Source organism: Seriola dumerili, unplaced genomic scaffold (assembly GCF_002260705.1).
Source record: "Seriola dumerili isolate Sdu_G_001 unplaced genomic scaffold, Sdu_1.0 BDQW01000230.1, whole genome shotgun sequence".
NCBI lineage: Eukaryota > Metazoa > Chordata > Actinopteri > Carangiformes > Carangidae > Seriola > Seriola dumerili.
In genome coordinates this window covers 3,960,895-3,982,535 of record NW_019174485.1, presented here as the reverse complement: position 1 = coordinate 3,982,535, position 21,641 = coordinate 3,960,895, and the positions used below count along the sequence as shown (strand labels likewise).

The window sequence follows — 21,641 nt, the reverse complement described above, 5'->3', positions numbered from 1 at the left end:
TTACATTTGGCTGGACATTTCACCTGAATATGTAGAGCACAACTTTCTCCCATTTAGAGACAACAGTGACACTCAGTGGCAAAATTTAAGAAATACACCACGTAGGCTTAGCTAGACTGTCCATCTTTTCCAACCATATATTGCCCTCATCAGACCAAGAATAGAACTGCATTACACTTTTATTGTTTTATTTTATTTACTTTTAATGATGGTTGTCTTCTGTTTACAATTTCAGTGTGCAGATTTTACCTGAGAGCCCTCGTCTTGTCATTGAAGAAAAATGCTTGTGTCATCTGATTTACTGAGTGAAACTCTGCAGAGGTACCAAACTTTTTACTTAGTAATCAGTCTGAAGTAAAGGGATATGGGGTCAGGTTGGTGCCTGGTGTCTAACGAACATATGGAGCTATAAAATATTTTTGCAATTTATGATTTGATGCACTCTACTGATTAATTTTCACGTTAAATTTCCATATTGTGCATTTCATGAAAAATCAGAAGGGTAATAGGCCTTTTTCACAGCAGACATCTGTACTTCATACTACCACTTACTAGGAACATGTGTTAACATTAATGTTGGCTCTGTTCTATTCAACTACACAGTACCCATACTCTGAAACAGAAGCAGGTAAACTGAAACATTTTAACTCACATGCTTTTCATACTGTGACATGTCACAATGTTTTTTGTGAGAATAGCAGACTCAAGACACCCAATGTGTGAATAAAGGCCTGAATTCACACATAATAGTCCAGATTAGAGGAAGAACCTTGAAGCTTGTTGGCTATTTTTCACCTGCACCTGTTCACATCCTTTTTGAAGCCAACCCCCACATCACTCAGAAAAGAAGATAACACATTTTTAATGTCTGTGAACAAGGTTTTAAGTTTTTATTGAATCTCAGGCAGAAATATACATGATAATCCTTTATTGCTCATAGCATTCCACGTCACCCTCAGCGACTTATTGTCACCTCTAAAACAACAATAACTAGAACTGAATCAAGCGTCCCCTCGTGTCATCTTTTAAAATGCTTCTGGTTTTGCTGTGTAACTAAATCAGTAGCCAAACTGCAGTATTCACGCACTGTGTGTGTGTTTGTGTGTATTGGGGGAAAGTGGTCTCTTTCTCTCTTGGTCAGATATCTTCACATGATCCAATAGTCAGTCTTGGAGGCCATGTTAATAGTTAATGCTGCTTATTATAGATGAAAAATCAGTAACGCATATTTTTTATCTATTCATACAGTTTCTTCCAGCATTCTCTCCCGAGTAGTAGATCCTGATAGTAATAGTATATATACTGTAGGTTCTTGTTTTATGGCTGAAAGGTTAAGGTTTTGGCTATACGGTCATTCGTCATCAAAACAAAGACACAACAAAAAAAGAAAACCCTGCAAACCTGTAAATAAAATTTCCTGAATGCATACATGTCATTTTTTTTTTGTTACTGATATTAATAACGGTTATACTGACATGGTAGTGAAAACACACTCAAACTTAGGAGTTATTGCCTTAATATTTTTTGCATGATAAAGAAGAGGATAAAAGGGGGGAGGGGGGGAGGGGGGGGGGGAGTTTGTACATATTCACACAACAAACTTGTCCAGACAAATGGCATGCAAGACATAAGAAGGAGACGCACTGAACGGGGGAATAGAAACATTTTTAAACACTACACTACATGAATGTTATCACACTTTGATATTGAGCACTGTAGGAGTGTAGGGTAGATAGACAATAGGTTTTACAGAGAATGTGTAACACTGTGTGCAAAAAGTTTTACATAAATTTCAGACATGGTCGAACACAAAACAGTAGCTTTGGCAGCACACAACAATAGTCTTTAAATTTCCTTTTTAAAATATGGCTTATCAAGTTATCACATATTTTTTTATTTTAGAGACAGACACACAGTTAGTATAATAATTTTATATATTATTTTATGATTGTTTGCCCACCTTTAGGCTTCTCATGTCTTCATTACTTATGTACAAATTGAGTGAACAGCGTAGTGGACAAGGAGATTATTTTTCAGTGCTGCGAGAGATCTCTGCAGCTACCGCAGAGGAGAGAAAAGGGAGTTTAAAACTTCACAGACTAGAAGGCTAAACCATCAAACATTGTGTCTTTAGCCCCTCTGCTTGCTGTTAGCTTCATTAGTGTAACATAGCTAACGTTAACATCAGTCAAGCTAACGTTCATCTGGCCGTTGGGTCAGCCTAGCTTAGTCTAATGGCTGAAATTCACACTGCTGGTTCACGTATGATTCATTTCCCCACCATGAAACTTGATTTGTCCAAACACCAAAAGACCACACCGTATTTTAACTTCATTTTACGCACTTACATGTGGATGGAAAAAAATCCCTGACATAAGCCAACCTTGTGAATGTAGCCTATGAACTAAGCTAGAAAATGTTAGCATTAGCTAGCTTGCTAACCTACTTCTTCAGCATGTCTTGCAGTGGGCCTGGCAGGTATTTCATCACTGTGTCCATGATGCTTTCCTCTTCCTCCTCATCACCACAGCCGGCTGGCACGGCCTTCTTGGGTCGGGTCAAGCTGCCGGCTGCGGGCTCCTCCACAGCGGCTGCTGCCTCAGCCTCGGCTTCTTCACGCTTTTTCAAACCATACTGGTGATCAAACACAGAATTTGAAATTTCGGGAAGTTAGATGAGTGAAAGATGCAAATACAGTGCAGGTAAAGAAAGATATCTAGACACCACAATCATCTCATTTTAAACATTATTATCTGTAAAATGTGCATTTAGTGGGCAGGCCACTTGTCAGGTGGATAACACTGATTGCTATATGCTGCCAATAGATGCCAGTGTGTCAGCTACATCAACTTTTAAGTGTCCCACATTGGGGCCCGATTGATTCAAGCCCCATGAATGGTCTTGGGCCTGTGAGGGTATTTTGCTATAGTGGCCACTTTCAGGGTCATCACATGACACTTGAGGGCCCAACAGCACTTTTTCCATACACAATCATTGGAAAGGAGCACTTTAGAACTGTGAATACATTTTTCTGGCGTCAAAAGCAAGCGGCAACATCCAGGGCTGAAAAATTAGGCCAACACGGAAGTGCTGTGACAACTGTGCAGGGGGTGATTTTTTTATATTACTCACCTGTTTAAATTTGATTAAGTCAAGTTCTGCATAATTGAGAGCGTGCCACTTTGAGTGAAAGGTGGGTGAGCATATGCTTCACACAAACTGGCATGTGAAATCTTGGCTCCACACATGCCCCACCTCTTTGCCCATTTTTGAATTAGCTGGTAGTTAGGCGAAGTCAGGCACTGCCAAGATGGTGATGGGGGAGCAGCTCACTCTGAGCCCCAAAATCACTCTTTAGAAACCTATAGGTGACGTCATGGAGGCGACGTCCATCTTTCTTTACAGTCTATGGTCAAAAACCACACAGTCTTTTGTAGAATTTTAACCATTCAGTCTGTTGACATTTGGACATTCACGTGTACAAGGAGCCAACAGAGAGTAAGCCTGTTTGGCCAATGGAAGCCTCGAACAAATGCTTTCAAACAGCTCGGCTGGAGAAGAAGTCTAGTGCCCATGCTCTATGGGCCAAAACCAAATGTATGAGGAAGCAGGCTGACACTTTTCAAAGGCATGCGCTCAATGAGAAACTTTTATAGGAATGAATGGAGCGCCATCTCTGAATGCAGAATCCAGTTCTCCTTAATACGAGCATGGATTTATTCTAATGAAAGCTTAAAATAAAGAATCCTCAGGGTTCCACATTTTTGAGCCTGCATACATGAAAGGCATTAAATATGATGGCTAGAATTGCGATAACAAAATGTAATTTGTAAATTTAGTCACCATCTTATAGGACTGTAAGTAATTTCTGTAATTTCTTTTTTCTTTTGTTACTTTCTGGGTCAGTGTGCATCTGTGCATCATGTGACCTGTAATTTCGACAGTGGAAAGTACACCAATTTTGCTGCACATAACAGCCAGCATAACAACCAGCTGATGTGATATTGCATGATAAACACCATACTTTCTCATTTTTAAGTGGGAAATTCAAAAAGGATACCCAGTCCTAATGATGACTCAGATAGTGACGTGGATGCTATTTATAAGTAGGAAAATCATAATTATGATAACTCTGATGTAACATGAATGCGTCATAATGCACATGTCCTGCTACTCATCCATCCCACTGAACACTTAACATCACCCATCCATTGGAGCCTTTTCCATTTTTCATGTTTTGGGCAGCTGCTAACCCTTTATCTTCTTCTTTCTCTTGTTCCTGTCTGTGTCTATCAGCAGAGCAATAATTTGGAATGGTACATCAAAAACAGTGCAGATGTCTTGTAGATGTTGGTTTTCAGTGTTCACACTATGACAGTGCATGTCAAAAATTTGTGGTATATATTTGTTTAACAAAGGCACACCAGCTCTGGATTTTTTTATCCATCAAAACTGCACTGAAAAAAGGGGGAATTACCATTCCTCATTATCACAGGCAGAATTTGTCAAACATTTCAATGTCATCAAATTTCCCAACAATATCAGAGTGAAACAGATTTACAAATCTGACTCTAGTTGCTATGTCATCTCTCATACTGTGGTTTGAACACGTGGAGAGTCACACGCTTCAGCTATAATATGGACATTCCCTGCAGTATCTGGCACGATGGGATAAAGCTGTGGAAGAAGCTGACAGAAACCTTTCAGTAACGAGCACTTTGGGAGTTGTTCCTCGCTCTTTGTTCTCCTCTGGGAGGACTTAAGGAGAACAGAGGATGTGAGGAGCCAGGGGAGGAGTGCCGCTTTTCATCCCATTGATTCACAGTGTTCCCCTTGGACCTGCCCGACCCACAGATTGCCTGTCTTTCACACTGTCTCTACAGTGAAGTGGTTACACTGCAGCCATTACCTTCACAGCAGCGCCACAGCCTGTCATTTGTGAAGGGAAGAACAAAAAATGTACTTACGCTGAATATGAACTGACGCTAACTGCAGCTGAACTCACTTATAAATATACCTAATACTAATACAGACTTACTTGATATTGTGTTTTAGACAGAAAGACAAAGTGTCTTTATTCTAAACCAACCCTTTCTGTGACCCACCAATTTCTGTCTAATTCACACAGATTTTTATTGATCAGGGCTCCTCATTTTGTTCATCTACTGCTTTCTACTTCTCTCAGTTCTGTACAGCTCCTCCCTGATCTATTTTATAATCTCAGAAAAAGATAAAAATAACATGGAAGCAAACAAAAATAGTGTGATAATTTCAAAACACAGGTCTGTCATAAAAAAAGATGTGAAGCCTTTAGAAGCCGCACTAACATTCAGACAGGATGTCATCCAAAATCATTAAACATGGGTGTGACAAATTTTTTTAAATATAAGTAGTAACAAAAATTGGTTGTATGTGAAGGATTTTTACCTTTGTATTCCCTGTTTTGGTTTTCTTTGTATTATTATTCTCTTAATTCAGCTACTAATTAGATTAGTTAACAGCCTGTTATCTGTCATTGTCGTTATACCTTATCCCTGATGCCTTGCCTCATCCTTTCCCTCTCAGCCTCCATCTTGGCATATTTGGCCTTCCTCTCCTCCTCCTGCTGCCTCAGTGCCTCCTGTCGCTCCTCCTCTTTCTTCGCTGCATCAGGGTCCTCCTCTTTCTCCTCCCCCCCCAGCATCTTGCCCACATCAGGAGGTCCTCCTGAGAAAAGGAGCGAGAGAGAGAGAGAGAGAAAGAGAGAGAGAGAGAGAGAGAGAGAAAAAGAGACATAAGACACAATGACAGCTCTAGCGGGCCTCTAGGATTGAGATGTCAAACTATCAAATTAGTCTGTAAGATTCAGTGAGAAAAACAAATAGACATAGAGACTGAAGTCAGGCAGACACATGACAAGCAGGTAAATGGACTCCTGGGGCTGACACATATAGAGTCAGATGAAGTTACAAACCTCAGGTGAAGTCTTAAGAATATCATAAAGTCAAGGATAGAAACTGCTAATAGCTGTTATTTTGTGCCAATATACTTTGTTGTTTAATGTCAAGTTCAATATCTTTGTCCATCTTCTTTCCTAAGACTTTATAAGTGTCATTATTTTACACAGGACTGTATTCCTGGCAGGGTGGAAAAACCTGTGAAATATCACCATCAGGGACACATTTTCTTTATGGGCTATTTCAGGATGACCTGCGTCACTCTTTCCATTAGGCACAGTCACAAATACTGATTCAGAAAGGTGTTAATCTCCTGAAACCACTGCTGCAGTTTTCTTATGTATTTTCTCAGCTCATATTTATTTAACCTATTTTTCTTTATTTTATTGTATTACTAACTACTCCTCAAATTCAAGTTGAAAGAAATGTAGTTAGTTAAATCTTGACGCTTTTGCGTGATATTTTTAACATTTGTTGTGTTCCTGTGTTTTGTTTTGTTTTTGCTGATGTCATCAGTCTAATAAATGCTGCCTTTACTCACTAGTGTTCCATACAAATATCTGACTAAGCAGTTGTCGATGGTGTCTCCATCCTGTTAACAGTCTGATCAGAGATACTATACACAGCGGTTATGGTAGAGAGGAAGAGAGGAAAGTGGCCTATTGCTGCTCGTTTAGGTGAATAGTAATAGTCCCCAGGGACAGGCTTTTAGGAACGGTTACTATCATGAGTCCAAACTCCCCAATGCAAGACGACCCCACCCCTACGCTTTTCTTAACATTTTACTTTTCTGTATTCTCCATATTTATATAACTGTTTATGTATATTTCCAGTAATAGTGACAGTCTAAATGCTGTTTCAAAGACTCTCTCAATAATTCTAGGAATATAATTCTGATTGAGAAAGTCACTTTATTTTAATGTCTCTGGTCCTAAAATCAGTCATCTCTAAGAATAACAAGTCTATAATCAGCCTTAAAAAATCTCCACTTATGATTTGTGTCACAGTTCTGCATCTCAGGTCACCTGCCTCACTTCAGCATTCCCTGTCATCCAGCTCCCAGTCAGTAATTTTCCTTTCACCCTGTTCTCCTGCACCTCCCTGCATTAGCCACGCCCACCTCATCAAGCCAACTCCATTCACCTGGCCACACAGCTGTCCCTGATTACATTCACCCAGTATACAAACCCCAGCCTTCTAGTCATTCTTTGCCAGATTGTTCTTTGCTTTTCGCTATGTAAGACTCTCCAGTGTTTTTTGGACTGATTCCCTGTTGCCAAACCTGTTTGTCCCCAACTTACCTTTCCTCTCTGAACCCTGGTGAACACTTCAGCCTTCTGTCCCTGACCTTGAGAACGTTTGTGACATTAAACTTAGTCTGCATGATCCTGTGCTGGCTCATTCAGCCAGAGACTCCAGATCTACCAGGGAGATATTTAAGTTGCTTTTTTTTTGTTGTTTTTATTAACCTGCCAGCTCCAGTTTCTGCCTTGGTAGAAATAAAGGTCTCTGTGAACGTTTTTTGTTGTACTCTGTGCTGCATTTGGATAATACACTTTCCTGGTGCAATTTGTGTTTATAAAAATTCCTTATCAGGTCATTAAAATCCAAAAACAATACTAAAATGTGACCTTGGTGTCTTCAATTGTAGCTACAGACCTGATGGTCGGAATGAAACAATTAATCAAGCAGCATGTACTGTTCTCTTACACTGAGACACACACAGGCAAAAAATCAGATTGATAGAGGCTTTCTGTATAATGAGTATGATACAAGAAGGAAGAAAGGGCAGTAGAGTATATAGTATGAATTAGGGTTTTAGCTGTTATACCCCATGACACAAGCCCTTATGCAAACCCTCTTACTGTTTCTATAGGCGTTATACATCCCATAAAATAATGCCTCATGATGCAAAGGCAGAGAAATGCTGAGTGTTGCAAAAAGAGAAAGGGAAACCTGTCACTAAGCATCAACAGAAAAAAAAGATGAAGAGAAAAAGCCAGTGGTCTGAAGGATTTGGGCAAAGACTGGAGCAGATAAGTAGTGAGGGGGAGGGAAAAAGAAAAGAGGAAAGAAGGATAAGGGAGATAGGGAGTCGGTATACTGCAAAAAACAAGACATATTTAGGAAAACAAGGCAAGCATGAGGACAGGGAGAGAATCTGTCAGAAACTATTCAGTCCAATTAGCAGAGCTGTTCCAGTTAGTGGGATTACCCAGCAGTTTCCGTGGGACCAGAGAGAGAGGGAGAGAGAGTGTGACAGCTGAAAAGATGGAGAGGAGGGAGAAAAGGGGAGCGGCGAGAGGAAAGTGACAAAGTGAAGGGAGGGGAAAAGAAGGAGGAGAAGAAATTAGGTGTGAAGGAAAGAGTGATGAAGAAGGAGAGAAATGGAAGGGAGAGTGCTTCACTCGGGAGGAAGAGGAAGAAGAGGGGAGGGTTTAGAGGCAGAGAAGGGGCATCTGAGGAGAGAAAGCAAGCAACCAAGAGAGAAAGACAGAGTGCTCCCTTAGTGTGCAGCTGCCCCCGGTATCGTTGGTATTTTGACTCATCAGCATAATAAAAGTGAACTGCAGCAAAATGCGCAGAGATAAAAGACAGGAGAGATGGAGGAGAAGAAAGAGGGAAGGGATGAATGCAAGAGCAACGGAGGCGAACAAGAAGGTGTAACAAGGAAAGAAAAACATCTGGAAACTGCAGACTATAGAAAGAGAATGGAAGGTTTTTCAGTCATTTATACAGCTTCAAGTTCTTAATTCGATGTTTTTCATTATATACTGTATCTTTATAAATTCTATTTGAGACCTGAAGGAGAAGCAGAGAAAAAAAACTGTCTCATAAAAAACCTGTTTATGAGACACGTGTTTAGTGAAGTACATGTATTGCCTTTCTTGCTGAAAGCTGGGTGAGAAAATTCATACCACTTTCACTTTCAGGTCTGTCTATAAGAGACATGTGGTCTGTGGGGGTTATGTGCTCTTGGGCACCATGACTTCTGGTTTGGTGGATTATGTTACCTTTGGACAGGAGTCAGGCAGGCTAGCTGTTTTCCCCCATTTCCAGTCTTTATGCTATGATAACTGTCTGCCGGCTATAATTTCATACAGACTTGAGAGTGGTATTGATCTTTCCATTTCAATCTCTGCAAGGAAGCAAATAAGAGTATTGCCTAAAATGTCAACCCCTCCCTTTAAAAACTGTACATCCAAGTGATGAAGAGACGAAGCTGGCCACCGACAGAAACCGGTGCCCTCTGGGAAATACAGAGCACACCACAGCAAAGGTTAAAATTATACACCAGCACCAAAATCTGAAACTGAATTTTTTAAAAATAACATTAAAAAAAAAACAATCGATCCGTAACATTAATGAGCTACTTGGATCTAAGTGGAAAAGACAGAGACTGGTGAGAAGGAAATTCAGATATCCAAAGTAAACTGAGGTACGGCTGTATCAGATTTCCTTTTTTCTTTTATCAGATTTGATAAACAGCACAGTGAAGCTAACAGAGCATTATCTGTCCAGCCATGATACACTATCTTTGCGCCTTACAAGTGTGTGTATGTGTGAGAGAAAAAGAGCTAAAGTGCATATACATCAAGTGTCCCTACATGCACATGTGGATATAAATATCTGAGTAGTTCTATTTCAGGCAGGCACGTATGAGTTGTTGTGTGGTTGAGCAATTGTTTTTCATATATTTGTGTATGTGCTCAAATATAAATACATGTCCCTGTATCAGCATGTGTGGATGCAAAATGCATGTATGGAAAATATTTTAATGAAAACATTTACAGTACATTCAAACAGCTTTATAGATAGATAGAGGCTCAAATCCTGGTTCAAGTGTTACTCTGGACTCTTTATATGCCACATTAATCACCAGCCACCTTGCCATATACATACAGACACACTGTATAGAGACTACTGGACTACTGTATCTTAATTGCGTTGCTAGGAAACAGCTTGGATCCAAGTTTATTTCCTGTCATCTGATGTTATTAGCAAACACTGCTGCATGAATTACAATTGGACCCATTAAGAATCAGTCTTTGCAGCAGATTATTATAGATTGCAATTCTTTATGTCTTACCTATAGTCAGCAGAACAATGAGCTTCTGTGAAAAGCAAAATTTTACTTAATGTTTACATGCACTGGTATCCTCAGTAATGTCAAAATATCCCAGACGCATCCAGATTTCACAGAGCAAGTGTAAGAGATTATCTGACATACTGCAAGCAGGATTCAGGATCATCTTATGAGCCCAGTACTCGAATTATCTCTATCAATAAAGCCCATGTAAACACTGCTATTGAATCATGTAAATGGAGCAATGACTCACAACCAGCTAAGCCTCATTGTCAAATGATTCCCTTACCATGCATGGCCTACAAAAAACCCTCCAGTACCTCTTTTAACAACACTGAGCCAAACCAAGACAAACTTGGTCTGGTTTCACTAAATCTTATTAGCACATTGAGATGGTCTTTGTTCAAATGTAAAAAAGAGGATCCTGGGAGACAAAGCCTTGAGTTATATTGAGCTATGATACCGGATCCTACTTTGTGAGCCATTTGTGAGAGATACAGCAGTGGTCTTTTAAACCAGAATAATTCTATTAAGCTCTCAGGCATCACATAAGCTGTGTTGAGCGATGTTTGAGTGTTTTTGATTAAAGTGTCTTTGCACTTTAGCCCTGGACACTATATTAGGTTGTTGTAGTTGTTGAAATGACATTCGATATATTAGCTAATAAAAGTCTGTCATGGAAAGCTGACAGGTTGGCCTTTAGCCTCCTTTTATTATTTTTGTATAACCCACATTACAATATATGAGTCAGCATCAGTGCAGACAAGGAGGCACTTTGTCCATTGTGCAAAACCAAAGCCAGTTTATATGTATATTTGTATGAAATTTGTCTTATAGACAAAACAAAATGCCAATGTGATGCTGTTTGGGAGTGGACTGGGAGTTCAGTAAGACTGCTTATCCCATACATGAACAAAACATGATCAAATTAATAAGAGAAACAAACATACAACCGATCATATCCAAAATAAAATCAACAGATCCCAGGGTTGAGACCACCTGGAAAATTCAACAGTTTCCTGTAGCAGCAATCTCCCTCTAACTTGGCCAACAAAGGTAAAATTATAATTCTTTCTTCAATAGCTGGACATTGCTTCACTGCTTAGATAAAAGGTGTCATCTATATAATCCTTTTCCTTCTGAAAGTTCTTTGCTAAATCTTTGTTAAATCCAAAGTCTTGAGGCAAAGGCAGGAAAGAAGACTAACCTTAGCTAACTCTCCCAGTGCTTGAACTTTTGACAGCATCAGATAAACGGTACTTATCTACTCTTTTCCCACTCAAGGTTCTCAGGCAAATCCCTTCAAATTCAAAGTGTGGTGGGAAAGCGGATGAGTATAAAGATCTAGGTTTGGCCTTCAGGACAGAAAACCATTGTCTCAACACAGCTTATTTTACAGAGGAAAAAATGTGTACAGAAGAATGTGGCAGGGGGGAGCTGGTAGAGAAGGAGGAGAGAGTGTGCTCACTGTTGATCCACTACTTCTTTATACTCTAATTGGTGGCAGTTATACTTTGAGTCACCTTAAATTTCCCTCAGGTGGAACAGCGTTGCTCAAAGTATCAAATGAGACTCTAAGTGAGAAAGCTTTTCTCAGAACTGGGACTTGACTTCACAAATATAAATATTGCCCTAAATATAGGTTGTTTGAGTGCACATCATTTCTGCCGCTATATTTGAAAGGTTTTATGAAAAAGATAGCGTTGAACTGATCTCACAGAACTGTGGTTAATTACTTGCTTCACGAAAATCACGTGATTAACTTAAAGGTCCCATAGTAGTTGAAGTGAGATTTCCACATCTTTTTTGATTATAAAGCAGATCTAGGATCTATATTAATACTGTGAGAGTATCAAGGCGCTCAGTCCACAAGGAACGTGCGCTGCCCATATTCAGAAACTGTCTTAAAACGAACCATCAGGACTTCTGTAAATTTGTGATGTCGCAATTTAAGGTCACTGCCCTCAACCATGGCCCAGCACAGCCCACCCACCATCCAACCTTGCAAGATTTGGTTTCTCTGAGCTTTTACCTGAAATCTGGTATATTTTCATTTGATCACTCAGAAAACAGTGAGCCAATCAGAGGAGAGGCTCAGAGCCTCTCCTCTGATTGGCTCACTGACCTGTTGTTACTAGAGCTGCAGAGAGAAGCGTGAGAGAGGAGATGGTTTAAGGTACTTAAAACAAGAAACCTGTTGTTTATCTATACCTTAACTTCTTATATGATACCAAAATTTCAAATAAAATACTGTAAAAGAGTAAAACATGAGATCTTTAAGGTGAGTGTCCTTTAACTGCAAATATGTTTAGCAGATATAACACTTTTTTTTTTCTTTCAGAGTAGATGCAACAAATGTGTATATTTTTTAAAAGACAACTGTCATGAAAAGGTTCTAATAAAAATAGCCTTTCTACTCTGCATCTTCCTCCCTGTCAGCGTCGCTCACCATTCGTGACTTAGATGGTTGAATGCATTATTTATAGAATCTGGGCGCACTGTCAAACACACGTGTGTAGACACACACAGCCCTTGCATTCAAGCTCAAGGTCAGCTTGATGAACTGAATTTGATTTACTGGAGTAACGCACAGGAAGATGGGGAAGAGTGTGCGTGTGTGAGTGAGTGTGTATGTTGCACTATATTCGTGGGGTCTAAAAACCAGGAGCCCACTGTGTGTGTGTGTGTGTGTGTGTGTGCGCGTGCGTGCGTGTGTGTCACTGATAACCCTGTAGACCAATCAAGCAATGAAGACCTGACTTCCTCAACCAATCATATTAGAGTGCTGCTAAATGGGGTTATCTGTACTTTGAGGAAGTGAGGTGAAGAAAGAACATCTCAAGGTGTCTTCTGTTTTTTATTTCACCTTAAACAACACAGGTATGTAAAAACACATGGGGTCTGTTGCAGTTGCATGCACGATAAAAAAAACAAAAAAAAAAACAGTTATTATACCCTTGTTAAAATGATGGCCGATCATTTAACAAGGGTCAAAATTAATCATCTGATTTTATTAAAAGACAGTAGTTGTATATACTCATTTTGTTTAATATATATATTATTTAATGTTTTGTTTCAGTTTGTTATTGTTGTTCATTGTTTTTAATGTCCTAAAACTGCTGGGCACACAGATGTTTCTCAAACTTGAGTAAACAGTATTTGTTTGGGACTTTTTCCAGCCACAGATTAATACACATTGTGTGCCCTTGTGAGTATTTACAGCAGCAGGACAATGTATGTGGGACTGACTCAAAATAAACCACAGTGGCCATGTTCAATGTCATGAAGGACCATATCATTAAGTGCACCAGTTATACTGTAATACATGTAATAAAATTGTTAGTTGGAGCAATTCATTGTTGGTTTTGTTATTGGTTCAACATCTATACTTTGGGGGATAGTATCAATGGAAAGTAACATTAGCTGGTTTGCTAATTCTGTAGCAGTTATTGAAAAATAATGCACAACATTGAGCATGGTGAGGTCATCTCTAGTTCACTTCTTTTCTGTCTTTTATCCTTTGCACATTGCAGCAGTGACAACCTTTTCAAAAATGCCTTTTACAAGCATAACATTTTTGCACTGTTTTGCAAAATAAAAAACAAACAAACATTGGGTTTGTATTGGCAACTTCAATCGTCAGCTGTCAGTGTAGTCTCCAAAAGGATTAAAAATTAAATAAGTTTTGTTTTTTCTTTGAGTCTGTCACAAAGCTTTAGTCAGGACAAGGCCATTCGCTGTCATAAGCTATTTTAAGTATCGTCATCACAGTGCGCTGTACTAAGTGTCTTATCCAGACAGCACATACATTTTACCACTTCTGGTGTCAGCCTAGAGAAAAGATGAGTCAGTAATCCTGTTCATGTCTGCATCTTCATTTAGCTGTCCAAAATAAGAACAATCTCCCTTCCTTATTCAACTGTATTTTATAGTTTTTTTTTTTAAATCTTAACCATAAGTCACAATTTGCTAAAGTAAAAAAAATTAAACAATGGGTTTTACAAGCTGCAGAAAACATATCTATCTTTCTCTATCTCTCTATCTCTATCTATATTCAGAACACTCTATCCTTAGACCCTTGATACTGATAAGGAAAAACTCTTAAACTGACTTAATATCAGGACATCAACAAATTATTGTCAAAAAATGATTTACTGATGTTATAATGTACAAAATCATAAGTATAGTTCATCTGATCATGATTGTTAATTTGGCAAATTCATTTTACCATTGACTAAGAGGCTTCACTGCTGACTTTTCTACTGACATATACAAGGTTTGACTGCTGCCCTTGACTGAGCTTCATACCTTGGGACTGATGTCTACCTCACTTCACAGCCCACTTCAGTCAAACTTACTTCAACTCTTAGGAGTCGCAAAGTGCCGAGTCAGCACTGAAGCACAAAGGAGCAAAATCAATCACTGCACAAGGAAACCACAGTGATTCTGGGGTTTAAGGTTTGGAGCAAAAGCTGTGTTAAGGCTTTTTTTTATGGCTCCCAAATAACAACAGTCCTTGACTGATTAATAATTGTAGAAAGACGCACAACTTCATCATCCTTGTTCCCAGGATGATATTATATCATCCAGTCTTGACCTACAAACTGTAGTCTGTAGGGAGCCAAAGGTGCAGTATATTTTAATTTCAAAATTGCTCTACTCACAAGTTAACAATGTTCAGTAATAGTTAGTGGTTACATAAAAGAGGTATTAGTTGCAGCAGTAGTACTCTATTATGTGGATAGGATTGTTTTACAAAAGGCCAATTAGTGAGATATTGCTTACTGCGCCTGTTGTTAAAGCTGAAAGTTGAATTGTTAATGAAGACAGTGAGGTGCACCCTTATTTCTTATGTTGAGATGTAAGGTCAGAAACACTTTCACACTGTAGACACTGTAGTATGATAATATTAGTAATAGTCCAGTAGGGTCCACTGTGTAAATTAAACACGTGATGTGGAAAGGAGACATGTTGTGTGTCCAGAAGTTTAACTTTTTAAACAAGAAACATTAGCATATTCACAGATTCTGGACTTTTTATTGAGTAAGACAGAGTAGATGTGCTTTAAGGATTTTATAGCCAAGAAACAACCAAGAGCAAAGCCTCTGTCAAATTGAACTGCCAGGTTTATGCACTGTAGCACATGCTGCGCACGTTTTCATCAGTTATCTTTCGGCAGCCACCATATTGCTCCCATATTTCTCTAGAAAATGCTTGTTGCAAATGTTTAGTGATATCCAACATAACACACCAGAACTCATAATTGGGGACTGGTATGGCCCAGACCATCATGGAAACTCTGGGAGATAACTACTGTAAATGCCAAAATAGTATTTACTGGAGCTGCATGTTGAACGAAACACAGAAAAATACATTCATTATTCTTGACCTTGGGATCAAAATGAGACAAAATAATATCAAATCAAGGACCACTTTTTATCTTTTACACCAACATAACATAAAAGCCAAATTCTGAACCTTCTAAAATGTCTAAATATTTTGATGCCATGCACTGTAATTTTGCAAAACACAATGCAGCAAGACTATAACATCCAGCAAAGATACCAACAGCAGATGTATGGCCCTGGGTTTTATGCTGAATCATCACAGTTAAACATTGCTCTGTTTTCTATCAAGTATCGGGAACCAGAGAAGCCTTGGAGGATTAGCTAATGCACTCGCAGCACCCTCCCTTTTACAGAGCCTCTCATCCAGACACTCAACACCTGACATACTCAGCAAAGCACTCAGTGACAGAAAAGCAAATCCACGTTCAAACAAAAGCAAAACAATCACAGGATGGTAAAGAGCAAGGTGACAACAGGCCATAAGATCTGATCTCTTTTCAGGGTTAAAGTGAAAAAATCCACCTTGATTTATTCTGTTTTTAATCTCTCAAAAAGTTACTTATCTCGGCAGGCTGGATAAATTATTGTCGCACTGTTCTGTTTAACGTTCCTGCACAGACGGACATGGTCCTGTTTGGTGGTGTTTATGGTCTGGACCCTTGTAGAGAGGGGCAGATGACAAAATTTTACGTGCTGTGAGGCTGTACTTTGACACAGCTGTGCTTTGAGCTAAATGCTAACGTCAGCATACTAATATGCTCACAGGGACAATGCTAACATGCTGATTTCACGTGTTAGCATGTTAACCTTTGCTAATAGACGGGGCTCTGAGCGATGTCATCAGTGAGATGTGTGCGCAGGCATGGGGGCAGTAAATGACCCAAAAATGACTGAGGGCTCGAGACGAGATCAAGATGAAAAGTTGTTTTTGTGCCTAAAACTGCACAAACTGCAGAAATAATGAGAGGAAAATGTTCATTATCTCAAGAAGGAAACTTGCCCGTTAGCCCAGAGTCCAGAATTAGCTCCAGTGAACTGGTCAGAGCTCTGGATTTTATGAAGGCTGTGGATGGTTTGACACTGAAACTGCAGGAATAATCGTATTTTAAGATCAGACAGCTCACACTGCTACTATGTGTTTAAGGCTGTTTAATGAACACTGCCAACTCTGTGTTATTCTGCTTCTGATGGAGAAGAAGACTAATGGCTTTATATGGAAAATACATCACATTGTTATGCTTATACTTTTCCAGAAAAAAAAAAAACGGATGAAAAAGTCAAACAGACAGAGTCTCTGTTGAGACCTGAGATCCTGTATGGCTGATCAATGATACTGATTAAATCCTGTATTGACACAGGTTGTCAGGATTGAGGCTCTGCCTGTTTACACTGCAGTCAACTCCAATACGAGTTTTTGCAGTGACTGTTTTTTGTAGTGTCTAGAGCAGGAATTCAATACATGCTAATGTTCTAAATAGGCTATAATAAACACAATGTGTGTGACTGTATACGCTTAACTTGTGCAGAAGCAAACAGCATGACAATGTTGTGCTCTGAAGTTGTCAGTTGATGTTTTTGGACACACACAGGTCATTTCTCTCTACCTGTGGAGCTAACATTGTGCAGCCTACAGCCTCATTTAGCTTTATCACATCTATAGCTGCTGTCTCTCACTGGAATATGTGACACATTAGCTGCTGTAGTTAACAGACGTCTGTGAAAGGTGGCATCTGGTTGAAATCAAGGTATGCAATGCAAGAATGTGTGTCGCATACAGGTTTACCTCTAAACAGCCATTTCACTGGTTTCCAGCAAGCTGCTTTATCTAGTGGAAATGTCCACATATACACTATATATTGGAGGCTGATGGTAATGTCATTAGTTTTGCAGGTATTTGGTCATGAACTGGACAAACTGAAATTTTGACCTGATTACCTGACATTTTACTCAAAACTACAAAATATTAAAGGTTCATATTCAACACCTGATTCAAAAATAAGAATCAAACTAGGTTTCCTGTATAGGATTAAAGATTCTCTGTCTTCTTCCAGGTGTATTGTAAAGTCAACCCTCATGTCTGTCTTTGATTATGGAGATATTCTGTATTGTCCTGCTGCCCCATCAACACAGTTAAACCCTGTGTATCATAGTGCACTACGCTTTATCGCCAATGACAAGTACCATACTCATCATTGTTCTCTAAATCACACCGTGGGTTTGACCTCCCTTCAGTCAAGAAGAACTAGGCATCTAATGTTATTGTTCTTGATTCTTTGTTTCATAGTTTCTTGTATTGTGTAGTTGTGTTGTCTTCGTTGTTGATTGTGTCTTTGTGATTGCTTCTTGTTCTCAGGTCTCTCTTGAAAAAGAGCTCTTAATCTCAATGACACTGCCTGATCAAATAAAGATCAAATAAAAATGAAAATAATAAATGTCGACCTCATGGTGGAGCTAGAGGAAAAGTTTCATGTCTGTGTGCAATTTCATGGAAATGCATCCAATAGCTTTTGCGATATATCAGCCTGGCCCAAAGTGGTGGACTGATTGACCAACGTTGCTGCCATCCCTAGAGCCATGCTGTTGGCGTGGATGATAAAAAATGGTGGTAATTCTCTTTGTTACTTTGAAGCAGGGGAACAGATGTTAATCTTTTTAAACTTTATTTGATAGTTGACAGTGAAGCCAGGCAGGAAATGTGGAAAGGGACAAAGGAGGATGAAACGTATCAATTGTCTCCAGCTGGAATCAAACTGGGTACTTTTGGGGCTTAGACCACAAAATCCCAGGGATACCCAATAATGCAGCTTAACTGATTAAAGAATATTTCACTAACACTGATGTATTGACTGACTCTGCTGATTAATTACCTGGCTAATTGGTTTGTTTCATTATTGGATTTTTTCCCCCCACAAAGTGCTTTAGTGATCAATGCACCGTCAGCATTTTTGCAGACATTCCTGTGGAAAGAGGTCACTGTGTCCAAGTCATTAAATTTGGACCGGGACCAAAAGTACTATACCGAATGTAGAAATGCACTGACAGCAGAATGATCCAACTGAAAAACATCAATATCATTTATTAAGCACACATTATACCTGTACATTAGCAAAATGTCTCTTCCTTGCATCTTTTCTCGATCTCTCACCTTTCCCTCGCACACAAAAATAAAGTAGGCGTGTGCAGCCTCCATTATTTATCTTGCCTGGAGATGCAGTATACCACACACTCTCCGTCCTATACAGTATCTATAAAACATCTCTCCTGCACAGGCAGAGTACAGACTCACACGCACACAGGCAAACACCCACACTGTCAAATATATTCCCAAAGTCCGCAGGCAGCATGCAGCCTGACTTCTGCGGAGTAAAGCCAGCATCCAGTGCAATGCAGTTGATTTAAGAATTCATGGCGCAGACACGAGGCACAGCAGCTTTGCAGAACGAGGCAGCGCTTGCATCCTGTGCATCCCAATGAGGAGCCGGGGCTCTGCTTCAACTCCATATCCCAACTGTAGCCACCTAACACCTCAGTAACCTGGACAACAACAGCTCAGCATCACGGTCACGACTGACCGGTATGTGTGTGCAGCTGCTACAGTATAACTAATGGTGCTACTTTCCTGCCTTTCCCCTTGAAGCTATAGCTGACAAGGAAGATGAATTACAGGGCTATAATGAGGACTAATTAGGGGGCAAATAATAGCTAAGATAATATTCTAAAGGATAATACCTGAAGGCTTTAAAGGACAAAAGTCTCATGAAAAAAAAAAATTTTAGTCTTAGTTCTTGGCAAAATAGCCTTTCTCTTTCTCTCTTGCCTCAAATGTTGCCAACGGCTGGCTTAAAATTTGGTTGATGATGTCGCATAAAAACCCCATAACGCACTAACTTTTATAATAACATTATAAGGATTATGAGAAAATTCAGCCTATCTTGTGCCTATAACCTCAAAAATTGCATTTCTGTCCTGAGAAGGTGACATTTTGGAGATACAAGGTTCTCACTTGACAGGTGCATTTTTAGTATATGGCTAGACCCACTACTGGTGCTGCTGCTCGTGTCCTATTTCATCTGCAACAGTCCTTTTCTACAAGCAACTAAGCAACAAATGGTGAACAGGTTTCTAAAATCCTGATTGTGGCACTGTCAAAGACTTGGCCACATGTTTTTTAATAAGTCATGTCCTGAGAGGTTTTTAAAAGATGGATGCGGAGATAAAGAAAGAGGGAATGCGTAGCTGTTTGAAGTCAGTAGTTTGGTGCAGGATGGATTATCGCTTCGCAGTGTCCACATAACTACCAGGCCAATACTAGAGCAGTACTGCTGCTAAACATCCCTTTAAATCCTTTACACTGCAGTGCTGTTAAATCAACCTCCAGCCCAACAGACTACTCACCTCCCAGCGCAGCTTTCATTACAAAATTCATGATGAAGCAGTTCTGTGTTCTTTTCCTTCAGTGGTCACGTTATCAGGGACAGACCTGCAGCCAGGGGACAGAGAATACACAAGCTGTGACTGTATGAATACCACTGTTAGGACATGCAGTTTCACTCCAGTGGGTTTCATATACAAGAGTTTGATGGGATGGGGGAGGAGGATGATGATGATGATGATGAGGCTCGATTCGGACAAGAAACGACCTCCAGACGGAGATCCTGGTTTGTCAAAAAAACCACCAAAACAATAATCGCAATATCTTCATATACATTTTAATTCTACTTCCTGAATGGTATAAATAAATCTTAAACACCCTCAAAATGTGATCAGCTTTATTCCCAGGAACAACAAAGGTGACTAAACTGGGTTAAGATGGCTTTGCCCTCCAGAACCACATCGTGTCCTGAGTTTTGTCAAGGCACCTGCGCCCTCGGTTTACAACCGCACTCCATCTTGTGTGGATTTATGCTGACGTTGCCTGACCGACTGTGATGTATCCTCATGGAAATGACTCCCAGAATTAAATAAAAGACAAAAAGGGGGAGGGGAGGGGGGACAACGACAGGGTCAAAGATGAGCAAATGAAGACATGGTTTCTGTCAGTACACGAGCCTTAGAGAGCATTACCTCACACAATCTGCAAGAGCGTTACATGACAAGACAAAGGGCAATTTTTTAAAGATGCTCTGCTATCTTACATTGTCTTACAGTGTATCTATGGCTCTTATGTGTGAGTTCACAATAGGCATTACGGCATTTTATTTCCTATGTTATCACTATAGTAATTCTGTTGTATTTGTTTTGGGATTTATAGTGACTCAGGACTGCTCAATAGTGAATATATAACTTTATGTGGAAATTGCCTTGTTTCTGTCACATTGCTGCTGGGACTTTGTGTCCAAGGTGCTCAATTACAGACCTTGACCTTATGGTAATTAACAAATATGGGCTATATCTTATGATATAATTTATTACTTCATTAATATGCGATATTTCAATGGGAGCTGTACTGCTCAAAACCCAGTTTATGGCGACCTTACTGCACTTTATGATTTTTTTTTTTTTTTTTTTTTTTTTTTTTACATTTTCTTTTCACGACATAACAAACCCACGGGTAGTTTTGCTGCATTTTAACAGCATCCCTCTGCAGAGCAGGCAAGCAGAAAAAAAATCCTGCTGAAAACTTGCTGCTCTCATTATAGCGCTGTTTCGTCCGCGGGTCATTTTCATTCGCCCCAAGTCGAGTCTGCACCAGCCGAGCGTCTTTAAATCATTTCCTGGTTCCCTTCCCCTCCATCATCATCATCATCTGCAGCAGCATCAGTTTCTCCTCACATGAACCCATACAGTATTAACTCACTGCTCCTGGCGCGGTGCAGCATTTCGGCGCAATTACGGTGGTGTACGTTCTCTCTGTTAAATGTATTTATTTACCCACCATAGCCTGCATGCACATATGCTGTTTTCAGAAGTCAGAACGCTGTATGCACAATAGGCTGTTTTTAGATCAGCATCAGCATCTTTCACCAAGTGCACCAACCTATCTCCATCCTGTCCCGTACAGACACGCTGCACACCAACATCTCTGTCTTAGGTTTGTTCGCACATCGTTTACCTTGTTTTGATCCTCCTTCCAAGTCTTTATCCCTCTCGAGAAAAAAAAAGCCTCGTCGCAATGCAATAACCACCTGAAATTTTTCGCCTTCTGCGGTGTTGAAAGAAAGCACAAGTTGTGCGTCTGAAAGGACGGATTTGTGCTTCTCTCTCTCGCTCTCAGTTTGCAGACATGCCGGTTGTGTCAGAGTCAGGCTGCAGCGGCGGAGGAAGAGGCTG

The 21,641-nt window shown here is 39.8% G+C and overlaps 1 protein-coding gene across 1 annotated transcript; it reads right to left on the bottom strand.

The window, feature by feature from the left end:
- Positions 1-57: 57 nt before the first annotated feature.
- LOC111229211 (complexin-2-like) lies at positions 58-21,641 on the bottom strand. Its single transcript, XM_022755437.1, has 4 exons — positions 21,424-21,641; positions 19,767-19,851; positions 5,528-5,706; positions 58-2,634 (listed from the first exon to the last, which is right to left on the bottom strand). Exons 2-4 carry the CDS (start codon positions 19,795-19,797, stop codon positions 2,443-2,445), a joined length of 402 nt encoding a protein of 133 aa, XP_022611158.1. The 5' UTR covers positions 19,798-19,851; positions 21,424-21,641; the 3' UTR covers positions 58-2,442.

Bases quoted from the DNA above. Each gene is read 5' to 3' on its own strand.
- LOC111229211 (XM_022755437.1), bottom strand. From the start codon at position 19,797: ATGAATTTTGTAATGAAAGCTGCGCTGGGAG. The intron at 5,707-19,766 runs GTGAGTAGTCTG...TCCTTTTCTCAG, and splicing joins AATGAAAGCTGCGCTGGGAG to GAGGACCTCCTGATGTGGGC. The intron at 2,635-5,527 runs GTATAACGACAA...TTTGATCACCAG, and splicing joins GGCAAGGCATCAGGGATAAG to TATGGTTTGAAAAAGCGTGA.